Here is a 15767-nt window from a genome sequence, read left to right as displayed (position 1 = left end):
TTAAACAAATGTCTACCTTTGGTTTCTAGGAAATCAGTAATATGTATTACCGTCTCTCCTTCTTAGTAGCTGAAAGATTTGGCCATTTGTTTTACTGCTCACCTCTTGACATACATGCCTTCATAACAAAAGAAATTTCTCGCCCTAGCTGGTATGGCTCAGTGGGTAGAGCATTGGCCTGCAGACTGAAGGGTTCTGGGTTCAATTTCCAGTCAAGGGCACATACCTCGATTGCAGGCTCCTCCCCAGCCCAGTACTTGGTCCGGAGGCAACCAATCGATGTTTCACTCATATGATATTTCTCTCTGCTTTCCCTCTCTCTTCCACTCTCTCTAAAAATCAATGGAAAAATATCCTTGGGTGAGGATTAAAAAAAAAAAGAGAGAGAGATTTCTCTGGTTGTCACTAGTTCATACATTTGAATTTTAGAGGATAAAGGCAACTGTTTTGTGTGAGAGAACATGTATGAAAAGTACTGACCAATCTGTGAAGTGCCATACAAATGTTAGCTAATGAGGGTTATATTCTCATTCTCATTCCTAGAACTTACTTCCTCTTCACATCCTAGTGCCGTCTGTAAGTCTTACAAATGAGAAAATAATTAAGGAAGTGAATCTTGGAGAGACATCCTCAAACTTGCAATAAATTATGAAACAGAGCTAATAGCAGAAAACTGAGAATGAGGCCACATTTCTCTTTAGAGTCATTCCGTTCAGGGAAACTCATCCCCTTGGCACGGAGTCCTCTGTCCCGCGTGCTTTTCCCATCATCCTCCCCTCCATTTCATTCATCTCATCAGCAAATTTTGGCTCTTTCTAAACCCAAAAGCTCCTGGGAAGAAAGTAAAGACAATAAACGTGGCTCCTTACTAAAACATCTCCATCTGCACAGAGGACCTTCGGAAGCAAATGGCCTTGTCTTTGCTATTTAACCTGTTAGTATATCTAAAAACTTGGGATTCGAGACGTGCTAGGAAAATACAGTGCTTCCCAGTCTTTCCCATCCTAAGACATACGTAGAAAATTATTTGTGTATGACATACTGAGGTCAGCAGATGACAGTGATGTGTCTATAAGCAAATCGTTCAGTGGTTCCATCTACCCCAGGTTCAGAGGCAGAGAGGACCGTATCTTGGCATAGCAATGAGACATTTCGGTTTAGTGGGAAGATAGAGCCTTTGGAGCTCTTCCGTCAGCACCATGTAGACGGCCTCATTAACATAATTTCTACTGCTGTGCTGTCTACCAACCACCATTGCCTTCAGGGACCACTATCACCACTACCACCACCACCACCAGGTACCATTCACTGAGTGTTTATTATGTGCCAGACATGGGCACAGCTTAATATATGCATTATAACTAATCATAACAACCATATGAAGTAGATACTGTATTATCAACTCCACTGTGCATACTAATATTTAGGGAGGTTGAGTAATTTGTCCAAAGTTATATAACCAGAACTGTCAGAGCTGGGGTTCCAAGCTACAGCCTTCTGCCTTGGGAATTGGAACTCTTAACCACTTAAGCATAACTGCTTTAGAGCCTGCTAACACCACCTATGAGAAAAAGAGGGAAGCAGAGGACGCCCCTATTTCCACCAGAAATGTCAGCAATTACACGATTCTCTTTATAGCAGTGCTGGTGTTCTTTGGAGGGTTCCTGGGAGAGGAGAGTTAGAAAGGAAGCATAAGGCCCATCTGTGGCCTCAAGAGGCTTATGTTTACCCCAATCATATCTATTTCTCGTGTTCATTAAACAATTAGATTCTACCTGTCAAAATCCATAGTGATTCCTTCATTTGTGTATTTGAATTTGAACTGGTATATCTCAGTCACTTTCTAGAAACATCAAAGGAAACAGAGAAATAAATTACTTTAAAAAAGAAATCCTTTGGTAGTTACAAAACAGTCAAGGGGATGTGAAGTACAACATAGGAAATGTAGTCAATAATATTGTAATAACTATGTACTGTACCAGGTGGGGACTGGAAATATCAGGGGGAACACTTTGTAAAGTATATGATTGTCTAACCACTAAGCTACACACCTCAAACTAATACAAAATAATATCAAATGTAAACTGTAATTGAAAAATAAATTTAAAAAGAAATCCAGAATCTTATCTGATAATAGATAAGGAACATTTTCATTTCGTATCTACTATACTTCCTACTTACCTGTTTGTTTCACAGCATTACATTATTCAGGAATAATCTTTGCAGATATAGAGATAAAGATTTTTCTCCTGATTTTTTTTTAAGAGAGAGTGGAAGGGAGGGGGAGAGACAGAGAGAGAGAAACATTGATGTGAGAGAGACACATCCATTGGTTGCCTCCCCCACATGCCCCAACCAGGGCCGGGGATTGAGCCTGCAACTGAGGTAAGTGGCCTTGAATGGAATTAAACCCAGGACCCTTCAGTTCGCGGGCTGATGCTCTAGCCACTGAGCCAAACCGGCTAGGGCAATTGTTACCATTTTAAAGCTGGAAAAACTAAGGCACAGAGTCAAGTACGTGACCAGCATAAGTAAATGACAGTGGAACCGGTTGAGAAACCATTTATTCATGTAACAGATATTTACTGAACTTTGTGTCAGGCACTGGAGTCACCGTGGTGAACATGACAGAAAAGGTCCCTGCTTGAGCTGAGTCTTGGGTAAAAAGAGGGGACAATGGGGTATTCCAAGGCAGAGGGAACAGCAATACAAAGGCTCTGAAGTAAGAAAGAAAGCCTCTCCCAGGTTCAGAGAGGAGGCCAAGAGGCTGGCAATGAGTGAACAAGGGGGAGAGTACAGGAGATGAGGTTGTAGAGATTTGGGGGCCTGTCAGTCACAGTAAGGGGTTTAGATTTTATTATAAGTGAACACAAGTCCATTCAAGGGTTTTAAATAAGAGGCTACTGCAGTAATTCAGAGAAGACTAGAATGGCAACAGGAAAACTGGAAAAAATAGAAAAGAAATTAGGATCTATGATTTCAGGTCTTGTTTTTGTTTATCCTGCACTTAAAACTAGGTACTATTGCTATCTTCTCCCCTCATTGTTAAGAAAGCTAGAAATAAAGAAGGGCAAATTTCCTCATGAGAGATATACTCCAATTAAAATATAATAATTGTCTAGTAGTTGAAGCAAACATTTGGCCCAGATATACTAGTGTGTCCACGGAGCTGGAGGAGGTATTAAAGACAGGAAAAAGATGTGAGTTTAAGTCAGAACATAAAATATACCCTTCATTTATCTATTTGTTCCGTGGAAATGTGGGAATGAGGATGTTAGGTTGATCAGAAAAAGTCTCAATGCTCGTTACTTTTCTTTATTATAAGACTAGTGCACAGATTCGTGCACATTGGAAGGAAATTAATTAGAAGGTGGTCAGTGAGCGGGACTGGGCGAGACGGGCCGGACACGCCCTGGAGCCAACCTCCCATGATCCCTCCCAACCAGATGCACCTGGGGTGGTGCCACGGCTCGAAGGGCGTCTGAAGAGTGAGCGCAGTCCCTCTGGTAGGTGGGGTCCCTTGGCCTGGCCTGTGGGGATCGGGCCAAAACTGGCTCTCTGACATCCCCCAAGGGGTCCCAGATTGCGAGAGGGCAGTTCTCGGGTGATGCACCCCGGAATCGGGGTCCCTCCTCTCTGGTTCCAGGGTGCATCACTCAAGAACCGCCACTGCCAAGTCACTGCAGCTCGGCAGCTCCTGCATTGAGCATCTGCCTCCTGGTGGTCAGTGCACATCATAGCTATCGACTGGATCAGGGGTCCTCAAACTACGGCCCGCAGGCCACATGCAAATACAAATATTGTATTTGTTCCCGTTTTGTTTTTTTACTTCAAAATAAGATATGTGCAGTGTGCATAGGAATTTGTTCATAGTTTTTTTTTAAACTATAGTCCAGCCCTCCAACGGTCTGAGGGACAGTGAACTGGCCCCCTATTTAAAAAATTTGAGGACCCCTGGGCTGGATAGTCGAATGGTCGTTTAGTCTTTTATATACATAGATTTGCTATCCCATTAATCACAAGTGAACAGGTCCTAGAGAAATTAGCTCATCTGCTTAAACTTGAAGAACACTGATTTTTAATGGAGATAATTTTAAAAGAAAAAAAAAACATTTTTCTAGCAAGAGTTGAAAAATCCAACCAAGTTCAGAAGGCTGCTTTGTGAGTACAGTCAGATCTACGGGTTCCACATCTTCAGATTCAACAAAGCAAGGATCAAAAATATTTAGGCCCTGGCTAGTGGTTAGAGCATCAGCCCGAGCACTAAAGGGTCATGGGTTTGATTCCAATCAAGGGAATGTACCTCAGTTGCAGGTTCGATCCCTGGCCTGAAGGCAACCAATCAATGTGTCTCTCTCACATCGATGTTCCTCTCTTTCTCTCTTTCTCTATTTCTCTCTCTCCTTCTCCTTCTATCCCTCCCTAAATGGAAAAAAATATCCTTGCCTGAAGATTAAAAATAAAAAAAGTTAAAAAAATATTTGGAAAAAAAATATGCCACGTGGCTGCTGACGTGCACTATGTAGTTAGGCCTATGAGGGTTGTATCTGTTCTGAACATGTACAGACTTTTTTCCTTGTCATTATTCCCTAAACAATACAGCATAACAATTATTTACAGAGCACTTCATTGTATTAGGTACTACAAGTAATCTACAGATGACTTAAAGTATTCGGGAGGATGTGCGTAGGTTATATGCAAATACCACACACTTTATATCACAACTTGAGCATCTGCAGATTTTGGCATCCACCGGGGTCCTGGAACCAATCGCCCAAGATGACTGAGGGAGCACTGACAGTAGGAGAGGAATGTGAAACTGGAGTGCCTGCAGCAACAGCTTCACTTCAGACAGGCCCGTTACATGGTGTCGTTGTCTCTTCGCTGCCGCTGAGTGTAATTGCCCTGTCACGCAAACAATGCCTATTCCTCCTGCCTGCCCATGTTTCCCAGCCAACTCCAGCTTTGAAGCTCTGAGCTATCGCTCATATTTTAAATTGTACCAAGAACAGATCCTTTATGACCTTTCTATAAACAGATTGTTTAGCAAAACTGAGAATATACAACTTTTACTCAGTTGTGCTATCTGTTGTCTGAGATAATTTGAGAATGAAAACATTTGATTTGTATCCTCACAATATTCATATAGTAATTCTTTAGGGGCCTATTATACATTGAGTTGTATAAATCTTTCCTTAACATATTTACGTTTTGGCTTACACTTATTAATACCCTCCACACATTTTGTAGTGTGTGTCTGCAGAAAAGCTACATTACCCCTCTTTACTACTTTACTTTTTTTTTTTTTTTTTTTACTTTAGTTACTTTTGTCAGTTCATCTCAAAACGTCAAGTGCACAAGCACAGCAACTTTGTGTGTGGCTCAAACTCTTGTTGGCCTCTGGACCGGGTAAGCATCCTTTACTTAAGACACTGGTTCTCAGTTGCGGACCGTGACAGACTCTTCACAGGTGTGCTGCAAAGTTTAATCCGTGGGTAAAATGTATTTTCACTTCAGGTAAACATTAATATTGGTACTGTAGGTGCAGTTTTGCGTAGTGGAGGATACAGTTCTATGGATATGAGTCAGGAAACATGGCACGATATCAGATAAATGCCAATAATGAAGAGTCTGGAAGCATTCAAATTTTTTTTTCAGGCTCATAAATGGTATCTCAGAATTTATCATATAATAAGCCTTTGTTTCCTAATTCCCTGTTATATATATTGCGTGTAACAAAGCTCATTTAATAGCTCTCCTCTCTCTGTAGGATTTTTCTGTAGTTAAGCCCAATTTGCTTAGCAGTTCACTACCTCAAAACCACCGATTTCAGAGTTGAAGTTGTGTGTGCATAAGAAAACATAGTAATTTACCGCGCTAGGGAAGTGACCAATTTATTAACAATTTAGCAGGAGGGTTTAGTTTGGGAAACTTCCCATTAGAGCTAGAAGGGGAAAAAGCATTTTGAAGTTACACAAGAGACAAAGACCCAGAGGTACTTTGGCATTAAAGAATTGTTACCCGCCTGTATGTACCAGTTTTCTTCCACCTTGTTCAAACACTTATTTATGATCTTGCCAAGAAAGGATTTTGAAGACTAAAAATGCTTAACTTAGTCTTGAATGCCACTAATTAGGCTAAACCCATTGGCTTAGAGAAGGAAATGGAAAGCAAAGAAAAGGTATAGGAACCGGAAGGAAAGATAGGAGGAAAGTAAAGAGAATGAGAAGAATGAAAGGCTTCTCCCTCCATGTCTATGCCACCGCCAGTTTCCATTCAAAGCAGCACATGTAACTATTACGTGCCCAAGACTGTAATATCCCCTTTGGGAGAGAGAAAACAAGAATTCAATCTTGATCTCAAGAAGTCACAATCTGGTTGGGAAGATAAAGTAATCTACATGAATCAACTGAGAGTGTTAAATTGTGGGGTACTGATGAAAAAGGAATTTAGAGAAGAAAGAAATTAGTGTGAACAGAAGAGGCAACAAGGCTTTCATGAAATATTTGGAGGTAAGTTGGCCTTGAGGATGAGTAGAACTCAGTCAGCAGAGGGAAGAAATTTAGAGAAAGAAAGAGAGAGGTAAAGCTCTGAAAATCTAGGAATAGGTCAAAAAGGGGAGAATTTAGTTGGGAAAAAAAAGTTTACAATTATGCCATATCTTCCAAAAGGCCACAAACAAAAAGGATTCAGAATCAGTTAAAATAAGTAATAAAATATGGTGTTTATACAAGCAGAGATTCTTAATGTTAACATGTTAGGGAACAGGCTCAGTTCTACTCCACGCTTATTTTTCAATGCCCGTAAGTAGTTTTTAAAATCTCATAATAAAGAATTGGTGAAATTTACAATAAAACACTGAAAGAGCTCACTACAAGTTACTTTGCTCATATGACAACCCAGTAACATAATCTATGGCCTCAATGTAGGTAAACATATTTAAATATAATGTACATATACTACCCATCTCTATGTGTGTTCTTACCTCAGGTTCCTTGGGATTTGGGTAAAGCTGTTTAAGGAAAAATAAACAGCACTTAATTTCTGAAAGATACTAGATTACTCCTCACAGAATACATGTTCTATATCAGGGGTCCTCAAACTACACAGCCCGCGGGCCACATGCAAATACAAATATTGTATTTGTTCCCGTTTTGTTTTTTTACTTCAAAATAAGATATGTGCAGTGTGCATAGGAATTTGTTCATAGTTTTTTTTTAAACTATAGTCCGGCCCTCCAACGGTCTGAGGGACAGTGAACTGGCCCCCTGTTTAAAAAGTTTGAGGACCCCTGTTCTATATGAAGAGTTCAATTTGTGCTATATTGAGTACAGAAATAGATAGATAGCTAGCTAGATAGATAGATAGATAGATAGATCTTAAGATACATAGTTCAAGCTAGAGCTAGAATAAGCTCATTTTGTAAATATAGCCTTTAGAGTATTCTGTAAACACTGACTATAAGAAAATTGATAACCAGGCATTTATGATTACTGGTTATGATTTGTGACTGAGTTACAAATAAATTCTAAATAATTTTCATGGTTTACAATTTTTAAATAAATAATATATCTAAGACTCTCAATGATATCTCATTTTCTTTATATCTTAATAACATTCACCATGCTATACCCAGAAATAGGTAAAACTTCAGAAAACTCTACAAAACTTCAATCTGTAAACTCAAAAAATAAAATCCTGATAGCCAATAGATGAAGCAGTTGGTAATCCTATATTTTCCCATGTATTACAATATGCTAAAGAAATAGTTTGTGATATTTTATTAAAACATCACAAATTCTATTTTTTAAAAATTCCAAAATGTCATAGGACAGATAAAGAAATTCAAGAAAGCAGAGGAAAGTACTGTTTTAATGTTTCACTTGCCAAAAGACAATGAAGTAGAGGCAGAGGCTTGGTCTTTAAATGTATACTTACCGTAAGTATTGCCATGTGTAGCTTCAAGAAAAAAAAAAGTTATTATATTTTATATACTTGCACCTATGTTGCTATTATATTCATTAAAGGCTAATTAAAATATTATTTCAGAGAGGTCCAAAGTTTTGAGTTGAAAAAAATATTATTCAGAACAAAAGGGATCCTAATTATTTATTCACTCAGTGAGTGCCTATTACATACCCAGGGTTATGCTGGGAAGAGGAGGGATTTAAAAAAAAAAAAAAGAAAGAAAGAAAGAAAAAGAAAATAATTATCATTATTCTCTATAAGTTATATTATAGTTTGGGAGGTAAAAGATATGAAAATAATTTGTTATTACTAAAAATTAAATGTACCACAAGTATTTTTTTAAAAAGTGCCTTTTGAAACAAATCAACTAAACTAAAAAGTTTTAAGCCTGACATAAATCTATAAAACCTTTGCTCTCCCTACATCTATGTATTACTATAAACAGATTTTCTCTGCTTGAATATATAGATATACAGATAGAGATATAATAAAGCCTATCATAAAAATTTTAAAACTAGAATACAAATGACAAAATTTCAGGACCACAATTTCATAGTAAATTACTCACCTATTTCACCCAAAGGACTAAAACTTTAGTGACACTGTGTGGCTATTTTGGTTACTGCATACAATTGATTTTAAGACTACACAGTGCAACTCAACTGTATATTAATTATTTAATGAAAAGTTTATTCATTCAAAAATAGACATGGCCCCAGCCCTGGCCAGTGGCTCAGTTGGTTGGAGCATTGTCCCATACACCAAAAGATTGTGGGTTCAATTCCAGTCAGGTTACATACCTAGGTTGCAGGTTTGATCCCAGGTCTGCACTTATGGGAGGCAACTGATTGATGTTTCTCTTTGCAGGGTACATACCTAGGTTGCAGGTTTGATCCCAGGTCTGGGCACTTATGGGAGGCAACTGATCGACGTTTCTCTTTGACATCAATGTTTCTCTCTCTCTCTCCCTCCCTTTCTCCCTCCCTCTCTCTCTCCAAAAATCAATATCCTCGGTGAAGATTAAAAAAAAAAAAAAAAAGACATGACCCGGATCACAGAACTTGCAGACCAGCAGGGAGGAAAATATTAAACAAAAAATATCACACAAAAATAAAAAAAAAAAAAAAAAAAAGACATGACCCAGATCACAGAACTTGCAGACCAGCAGGGAAGAAAATATTAAACAAAAAATATCACAGAGATAGGTGTCAATTGTATTATTTGCTATATAGAAATAGCACAAGATGTTTGAGAACAATGTAGACGGGGGGAAGAGAAGTGTCAGAAAATGCCTCCCCGGGAAGTAAATATTTAGGCTGAGACCTGAAGGGTACTGGAGTTAGCCAGGTAAAGGATGTTGGGTAGGAAAGATAATTTCCCAGGCAAAAGGGAACAATATGTAGAAAGGTAAAAGGCACTTGGCAGATTCTAGATGTGTTATGTGGCAGGAACATAGTGAGCAATGGTGAGAGTGATGCCCTGCAAAAGCAGATGGAGATTAGATCACACAGGCCTTGCAGATCACTTCAAGATTTCTTCAAGAAATACAAACTGAGAGAGAGTGAAAAGAGGACACAGATGGAGAAAAGGGGAGAAAGCAGCAATAGACATTTCATTTTTATATATTTTGTCTCTTTAGCTAGGACTAGAGCCTCTCATTATTACACCCTTTGTAGCTGTCTTGGGCAGCAAGAAAGATCTAATGCACTTAAAATTTAAGCTGCATTTCTAAAAAATTTGAGCTACAGTACTTATTTTGAGGGAACAGATTATATATATACACCAAACATAGTTACCAAAATAACCAACACAGAATAAAAATGAATTGTTCAAGTCCATTTTTCCCTTTCATATCTGCAAACTGAATCGCCACTATTTTGAACACGCTCAATTTGCTGAATGCCAGATTCTTGTCTCCCCTCTCCCACATCCTGTGGGTCTCTTCCAGTGACTTCAGAGGAAAGTCTGTGGTCAAAAGATATGAGTATGTAAAAGAGAAAAATGAGGGTTTCATTTCTAATTGATGTAAATGAGACATCAATGGGACAGCAAAAACTTAAAATAAAAAGAAACTTGGTTCATGAATACAAATGCAGGCACTGGTACAACATTAAACACAACAAAATAAAGGCTAATCTTTTTTTTAAGGGATAAAAGATGAGTCTTTGAGTAAATGTTAAAACATTCTTACGTATCCCCTTTCCAAAGCGTCAAAACAACCTCGAATCCTGTCAAGAAATAAATGTTGATGTCAATTCAGACTAGATTCAAAGCCAAAAAAATTCCAAATACAGAAATGATTTATATGTTTTGCTTTGAAGTACATTAAATTGATAATCATTTAGTTGCCTTTCCCATTTAATAAATTTTTAAAACTCCCAATACCTTTCACTATGTTAATAGAACTTTATAAATAATAGGTAAGCAATTTTAGGGTACAGAATTACATCTTATTTTTCATGTTGGTTTCCATACTGTTTAGGACACTGGCATGCTATCACAAGTAATCAAACATTGATTGATATTTTTCTTTCTTTATACAAGTCTATTGACTTCAAAAATAACACTAAGTCAGTATCTTCAAATTACATTGATTATTACAAATTTGTAGAAAATTATTTTAAAAAGGAAGAAATTATTTTAAAGAACTGTTACCACCACCACAACAAAGAGACATTTAGTTTCACTTAATGCAGTATGAACACAGATGGAGACACACTCCATGAAATAAATAGCTACACGCGTGGGCTTCAAGTCAGACTACCCCGATGTGAGCCCTGGGTGTACCACTTGCTACCTGTGTGATGTTCAGCAATTGAGCCTCATGAAGTCTGTTTCCTCGTCTGTAATATGGGGATTATAACATATCTCACCAGAGTGAAGATGCACATTCTTTCATATTTTATCATCTCTAATATCAGGATGTATCTTATAACTGGTGGTGTGTCTTGGTTTCATTAGCAACATCTTTTTTTCTTTCTTACTGGTACATAAATTGTGTAATTTACAAACTACAGCATTTTCTATTCAACTAAACAATTAATACATACTTCATAAAGTTGTTTTGAGATATAAATAAAATCATGATGTAAAATCTTATGCCCTAGAACTTGGCCCACTGAAGACTCTCAGTAAACAATACCCATGAATGTTGTACAGTATGATTTCTGTAAATGCTGGCATTTTCCTGTCTTTTTAGTCATAATTTCTGTTTGCCAAAACTAGAAGTTAATTTATTTGCAAAATCCTTGTTGTTGGAACCATCTGCCTACCAAATTGTTCATCACATTTCCTCTAAAATCTCTGGCAGCAAGATATTGACCCTAAGGGTTTAAATCTAAAATGTGAAATGTGGTCAAAATAAAGTTTGTGAACGTCTTAAAAAAAGAAAGAAATGATGTTACCAAATAAAGTCTTATGGGTGATTTCAGCCATGATAAAAATAATATTCAACTTTTGCAAAATTTCAATTACTTACCATTTAACAATATGCACTGACCCAGGAGAATTTTCATCTTCTCGGAGGATTTTTAAATTGAGGTCTACAAAAATAGAAACACAGTCTATTTTCATCTACTAAATGACCGTTGGACTAAAATTGTCCATTCTAAATAAAGGTATTTCCTTTAACTATTTTATTTATAAAACTTAGTTTTTATAGCTTATAAAAATATTTGGACTCTCTACTAGTAAATATCTAAAAATAAATCCTATGTTGATAATTAGCTTCGTTCTGATTTTGATTCTAGTTTAGTCTATCCTTACACAATATAGTGAAGGGGAGCCGAATATTACTCCCAAATGTGCCACTTGAGCATGTGGATTATTTGAAGCGAATAGCAATCAAGACCCAGCTGACTCGCCCGGCCAGTGTGGCCTAGTGGTTGAGCATCAACCTATGAACCAGGAGATCATGGTTGGATTCCTGGTCAGGGCACGTGCCCAGGTTACGGGCTCAGTCCCCAATAGGGGGTGTGCAGGAGGAAGCGATCAATGATTCTCTCTCATCATTGATGTTTCTATCTCTCCCTCTCCCTTCCTCTCGGAAATCAATTTAAAAGAAGACATACTGGTATTTAAAAAAATGGAAGACCCAGCTGACTCAAGGTAAACTTTTACCTTTCCATTAACTGATTAAAAGTATTTAGATAGGGGACCTGGCCCAGAAAGAGAGCTATTACCAGAGATAACATTTTATCTGATAGACTTGCTAATCTGCATTAACAGGGAGAACATCTGATTACCAAACACCTGCTCCTCTTATCTTCCTGTGAACTGCCCTCCTTCTCTTTGAAACTCCCTGGCCCTTATCCCATTGCTTAGCTCAGAATGGCATATACATCTTAATTGCCTGACTTGCCTTTGCTCTCATATTTGTACGGGGCTCCTGTATATACAAAATTAAATTTGTTTTTCTTGTGTTAACCTTATGTCAAATTAATTACTAGACAATTCAAGGAATCTAGAAGGGTAGAAGAAAAAATTTTCATTCCCAACAGTTGCACAAATGAATTGGCTGCAAAATCAATTTGTATCACTTCTTTGCTTCTGTTGAATTCTAAATAATCAGGTAGTATTGAGACCATCTCCATTAACCAATTTAAAACATACACTTCAATCTCAAGTCACTTCTTTTTTCTTTCTCTTTTTTAAAATTTATTTTGTATTTATTTTTTCTCCTTCTTTGGGGTTTGTACTTTCTTATGACATAGAGAGGACAGAAAATTGTATTAAAAATCTTTAGTTCACGTAAGTCCAAACTCAATCACTGATTCATGTATGACTTTGAATAAGTCACTTCACCTTTTCATATTGTTTTCTTATTCTAAAAATTATGTCACTTCTATCTCTACTGAGGAATATTAAAATTATTCCATGTTGTTAAAACATTTAAAGATTACAAAGAAAGAGAGTGACATAGGAGTATTGAGCATTTTTATGATATATGCTACTTGAAGTACAAACTTTGAGAGGGAGACATATAACTTCCACAAAAACTGTCACAAAAAAATAAAGCTATAGGAATGGTATTACCCACTCCCCACCCCGACCCCCATGCCTAGGGGCAGTAACTAGCACACAAGTGTTTAATTATATTAAAGAAAAAAAGAACACAGGCCCAAAATGAAGTTCAATCTGCTAAAAGCCCATGACACCAAACCTAGATTGAATACAAGATCTAACTGAAGTTTCAATCTCTCCCAGAAATATCATCTTAACCAGCATGGAATTTTCTGGTCAAGCACCAGTAAGGTACATCTGTCCCTATGGCCCCCTCCTTCCTTTACAGAAAGAAGAGCCAATCTGTATAACCAAAACCCTGCCCGTTATCTTCTAAAGAAAAGGTGTCCTGGCCCACAAAGAATCCATTCTTTTGTTTGTTAATAGCTTCCTTGCTCTACCCTTCTTCCTATTCAAAGCTTTCACTTTGTACAGCCCCTCAGAGGACCCTTCTGGTTGCTGGATGGGATGCTGCACAATTTATAAATTGCTAAATAGAGCCGATTAGATCCTCAAATTTACTTGGGTGAATTTTGCTTTTTAACCATTAACTACCCAAAGCATGTCTTTTTCCAATTCTATGTTCCAAACAAAAGGAGAAACTATAACTATGTGCTATTTATAAACATATTCATTATTACAGATTTATATCCAATAAACCAAAAAAGGACCTAATGCAAATGAGGCTATCATAATAATTATAAATATCTTGCTTTTGTGTTTATAGCATACATATTTCACTGATGCTCATGTAGAGAGTCAAATGTTTAAGAAAATTAAATTGAAATGAGGCTAAGGTTATAATTAAGTACAGATATGAGAAATTGAAAGTAAAGTTAGATTTTTAAAAAATGTTACAAGGACACTTGTAGCTCTCCATATTTATTTACTTTTTTATTTCTTAATTTTGAGAGTATGTTTATTAAAGCTGGGGACAGTCTAACAAGGAAGGACTTAGGATAGAAGCAGCAGCAGGAGAGAGCGTGTGTGGGGGGGTGGCTTTGGCTCTCTAGAAATGTTATAGAAATGAGCTGCTGTTAGCTCGCTGGAAAGTCAGAGAGAAGGGGTCTCGGAGACAGGTTCAGGGGGCAAGCTGGCATGAGCTGCTACTGCCTGCTGCTCCCCTGGTTGCAAGTCTCATGGAGACCCTTAGAGTTTAGGAGAGAAAAGTTAGGATGCAGGCCTGAGAGGGAATAAAGGTGTGTGTGCTCCCAAGAGGAAGACCGCACCTATTTATTTTTCAAATGGTAGTTCCTACTTTAGTAACAAACCAGCAAGATTTTCTGAATGGTTATCATAATCCAGCTTTTTAAACAAATAATAAGATTTTGAAAAATTGAGGAGTCCTGGGTACATTTTCTAAAAATTCAACAGAAGAAGAGGAGCCCCAAACAGCTTGTAATGTAAGAAAAGGAGATCATAAGTTTGAGGACACCAGAAATAAAAAGGCCCTGGCCAGGTAGCTCATTTGGTTAGAGCGTCATCCCAATATGCCAAGGTTGTGGGTTGGATCAGGGCACATACAAGTATCAACCAATGAATGCATAATTAAATGGAACAAATCAATGTTTCTCTTTCTCTCTCCCTTCTTCTCTCGCAAATCAAATCTTAAAAATACAAATAAAAAAGAAACAAGAGGAAGGCAAGTTGAAGGCCTGGCATTGAGAAAGGACCAAAGCCGATTAGAATAATAATTGTTTAAATATACATGCTAATCAACAAATGGTTTTGGCATGAATATGCATTTTACAGCATATTTACATATATGTTACTAGGAAGAAGAGTTTTCACCTGGCTCTCAATGCCAAAGTACAATTCAAAGAACAAATTGAATTGGATGCAAATCCATAGCATCCAAATAGATTTTGATTTGGCTGCTGCTTTGATAGGTCCAGTTTAGATTTATTGGGCTTACCCATATAGATTTCTTTTCTCCTTAGTCTGTCATTTGGTATCTGGCCAGGAACTAATAGTTCCTATAAGTAAAACCACTAAGCATAGTCAAATTAAAATGGAAAATTAATTAGCAAATTGTTCTTATGGCCTATGACTTGGACTCGGCACACTCGGTGAGAAATTAAAGCTTTACTCCTGCCAAATAGAGAAAAGGGATAGAATAGCCAAAGTAACCATTTAGTTCAACTTTACCTTCCAAATGGCGGTTTCCATAAGAGCTTTCTGGAAACAGGCCCCTTAAATATGTTATACATGAGACAGAAGTAGCAAAAAGTTTCTTCACCATTGTCAGTGACTCTTCCTGATCACAAATTTGGGATGGGAAAATTGGTCCCTGGAAAAAAAACGATGAAAAAGATGAGTATTCACCCTGGCCTGTGTGCGCAGTGGTGAAAGCATCGGCCCGAGCACTGATGGATCGGGGTTCAATTCCTGGTCAAGGGCACGAACCTGGTTTGCAGGAGGCAACTGGTCAATGATCCTTCTGTGCTTGGGCCGACACTCTAACCACTTAGCAACACAGCCAGGGCTGAAATGATTACTCTTGCATGTATAACAACAACTTTGGGGAGAAATTGAAACGGATTGTAAAAGCGAGGCTAAGGAATTTATGCTTTATTTTGTAATCAATGGAAAGTCAGCAAATTTGATCTGGTGAGTGAGTAAAATAATTGTTTGAAGAATATTAAGCTGTAGTAGAAGTAAGCAACACTGAAGCTCAAGGAGAATTAGGTGTATATGTGGTGTGAATGTGCATTTTGTGTATTTTGATCTTTGTATCCATGACTCCTGAAAAATTAAGGTTCTTTGGGGTAATTGTGTAATAGCTGGCATGGCATGCA

General features: G+C 37.6%; 1 protein-coding gene across 7 annotated transcripts in view; it reads right to left on the bottom strand.

Annotated features, from left to right (window-relative positions):
• HORMAD2 (HORMA domain containing 2) overlaps nt 1-15767 on the bottom strand; it is a 57279-nt gene that overhangs the window by 33990 nt on the left and 7522 nt on the right. For 4 of the 7 annotated variants that reach the window (XR_001362768.1, XM_014542520.1, XM_014542519.1 and 1 more), the window contains exons 3-8: nt 15118-15259; nt 11447-11510; nt 10160-10196; nt 7939-7959; nt 6986-7012; nt 1776-1843 (exon numbers count right to left, since the gene is read on the bottom strand). Coding sequence is in view for 6 of the 7 variants with exons in the window: in XM_014542520.1 (XP_014398006.1) it covers nt 1776-1843; nt 6986-7012; nt 7939-7959; nt 10160-10196; nt 11447-11510; nt 15118-15259 (359 nt within the window). In the remaining variant the exon portion in view is untranslated. The remainder of the gene's footprint in view (nt 1-1775; nt 1844-6985; nt 7013-7938; nt 7960-10159; nt 10197-11446; nt 11511-15117; nt 15260-15767) is intronic. The other 3 variants (XM_014542521.1, XM_014542522.1, XM_014542525.1) reach the window with 3 other exon arrangements.

Source organism: Myotis brandtii, unplaced genomic scaffold, assembly GCF_000412655.1.
Source record: "Myotis brandtii unplaced genomic scaffold, ASM41265v1 scaffold303, whole genome shotgun sequence".
Lineage (NCBI taxonomy): Eukaryota > Metazoa > Chordata > Mammalia > Chiroptera > Vespertilionidae > Myotis > Myotis brandtii.
This window is presented reverse-complemented; position numbering and strand designations above follow the sequence as displayed.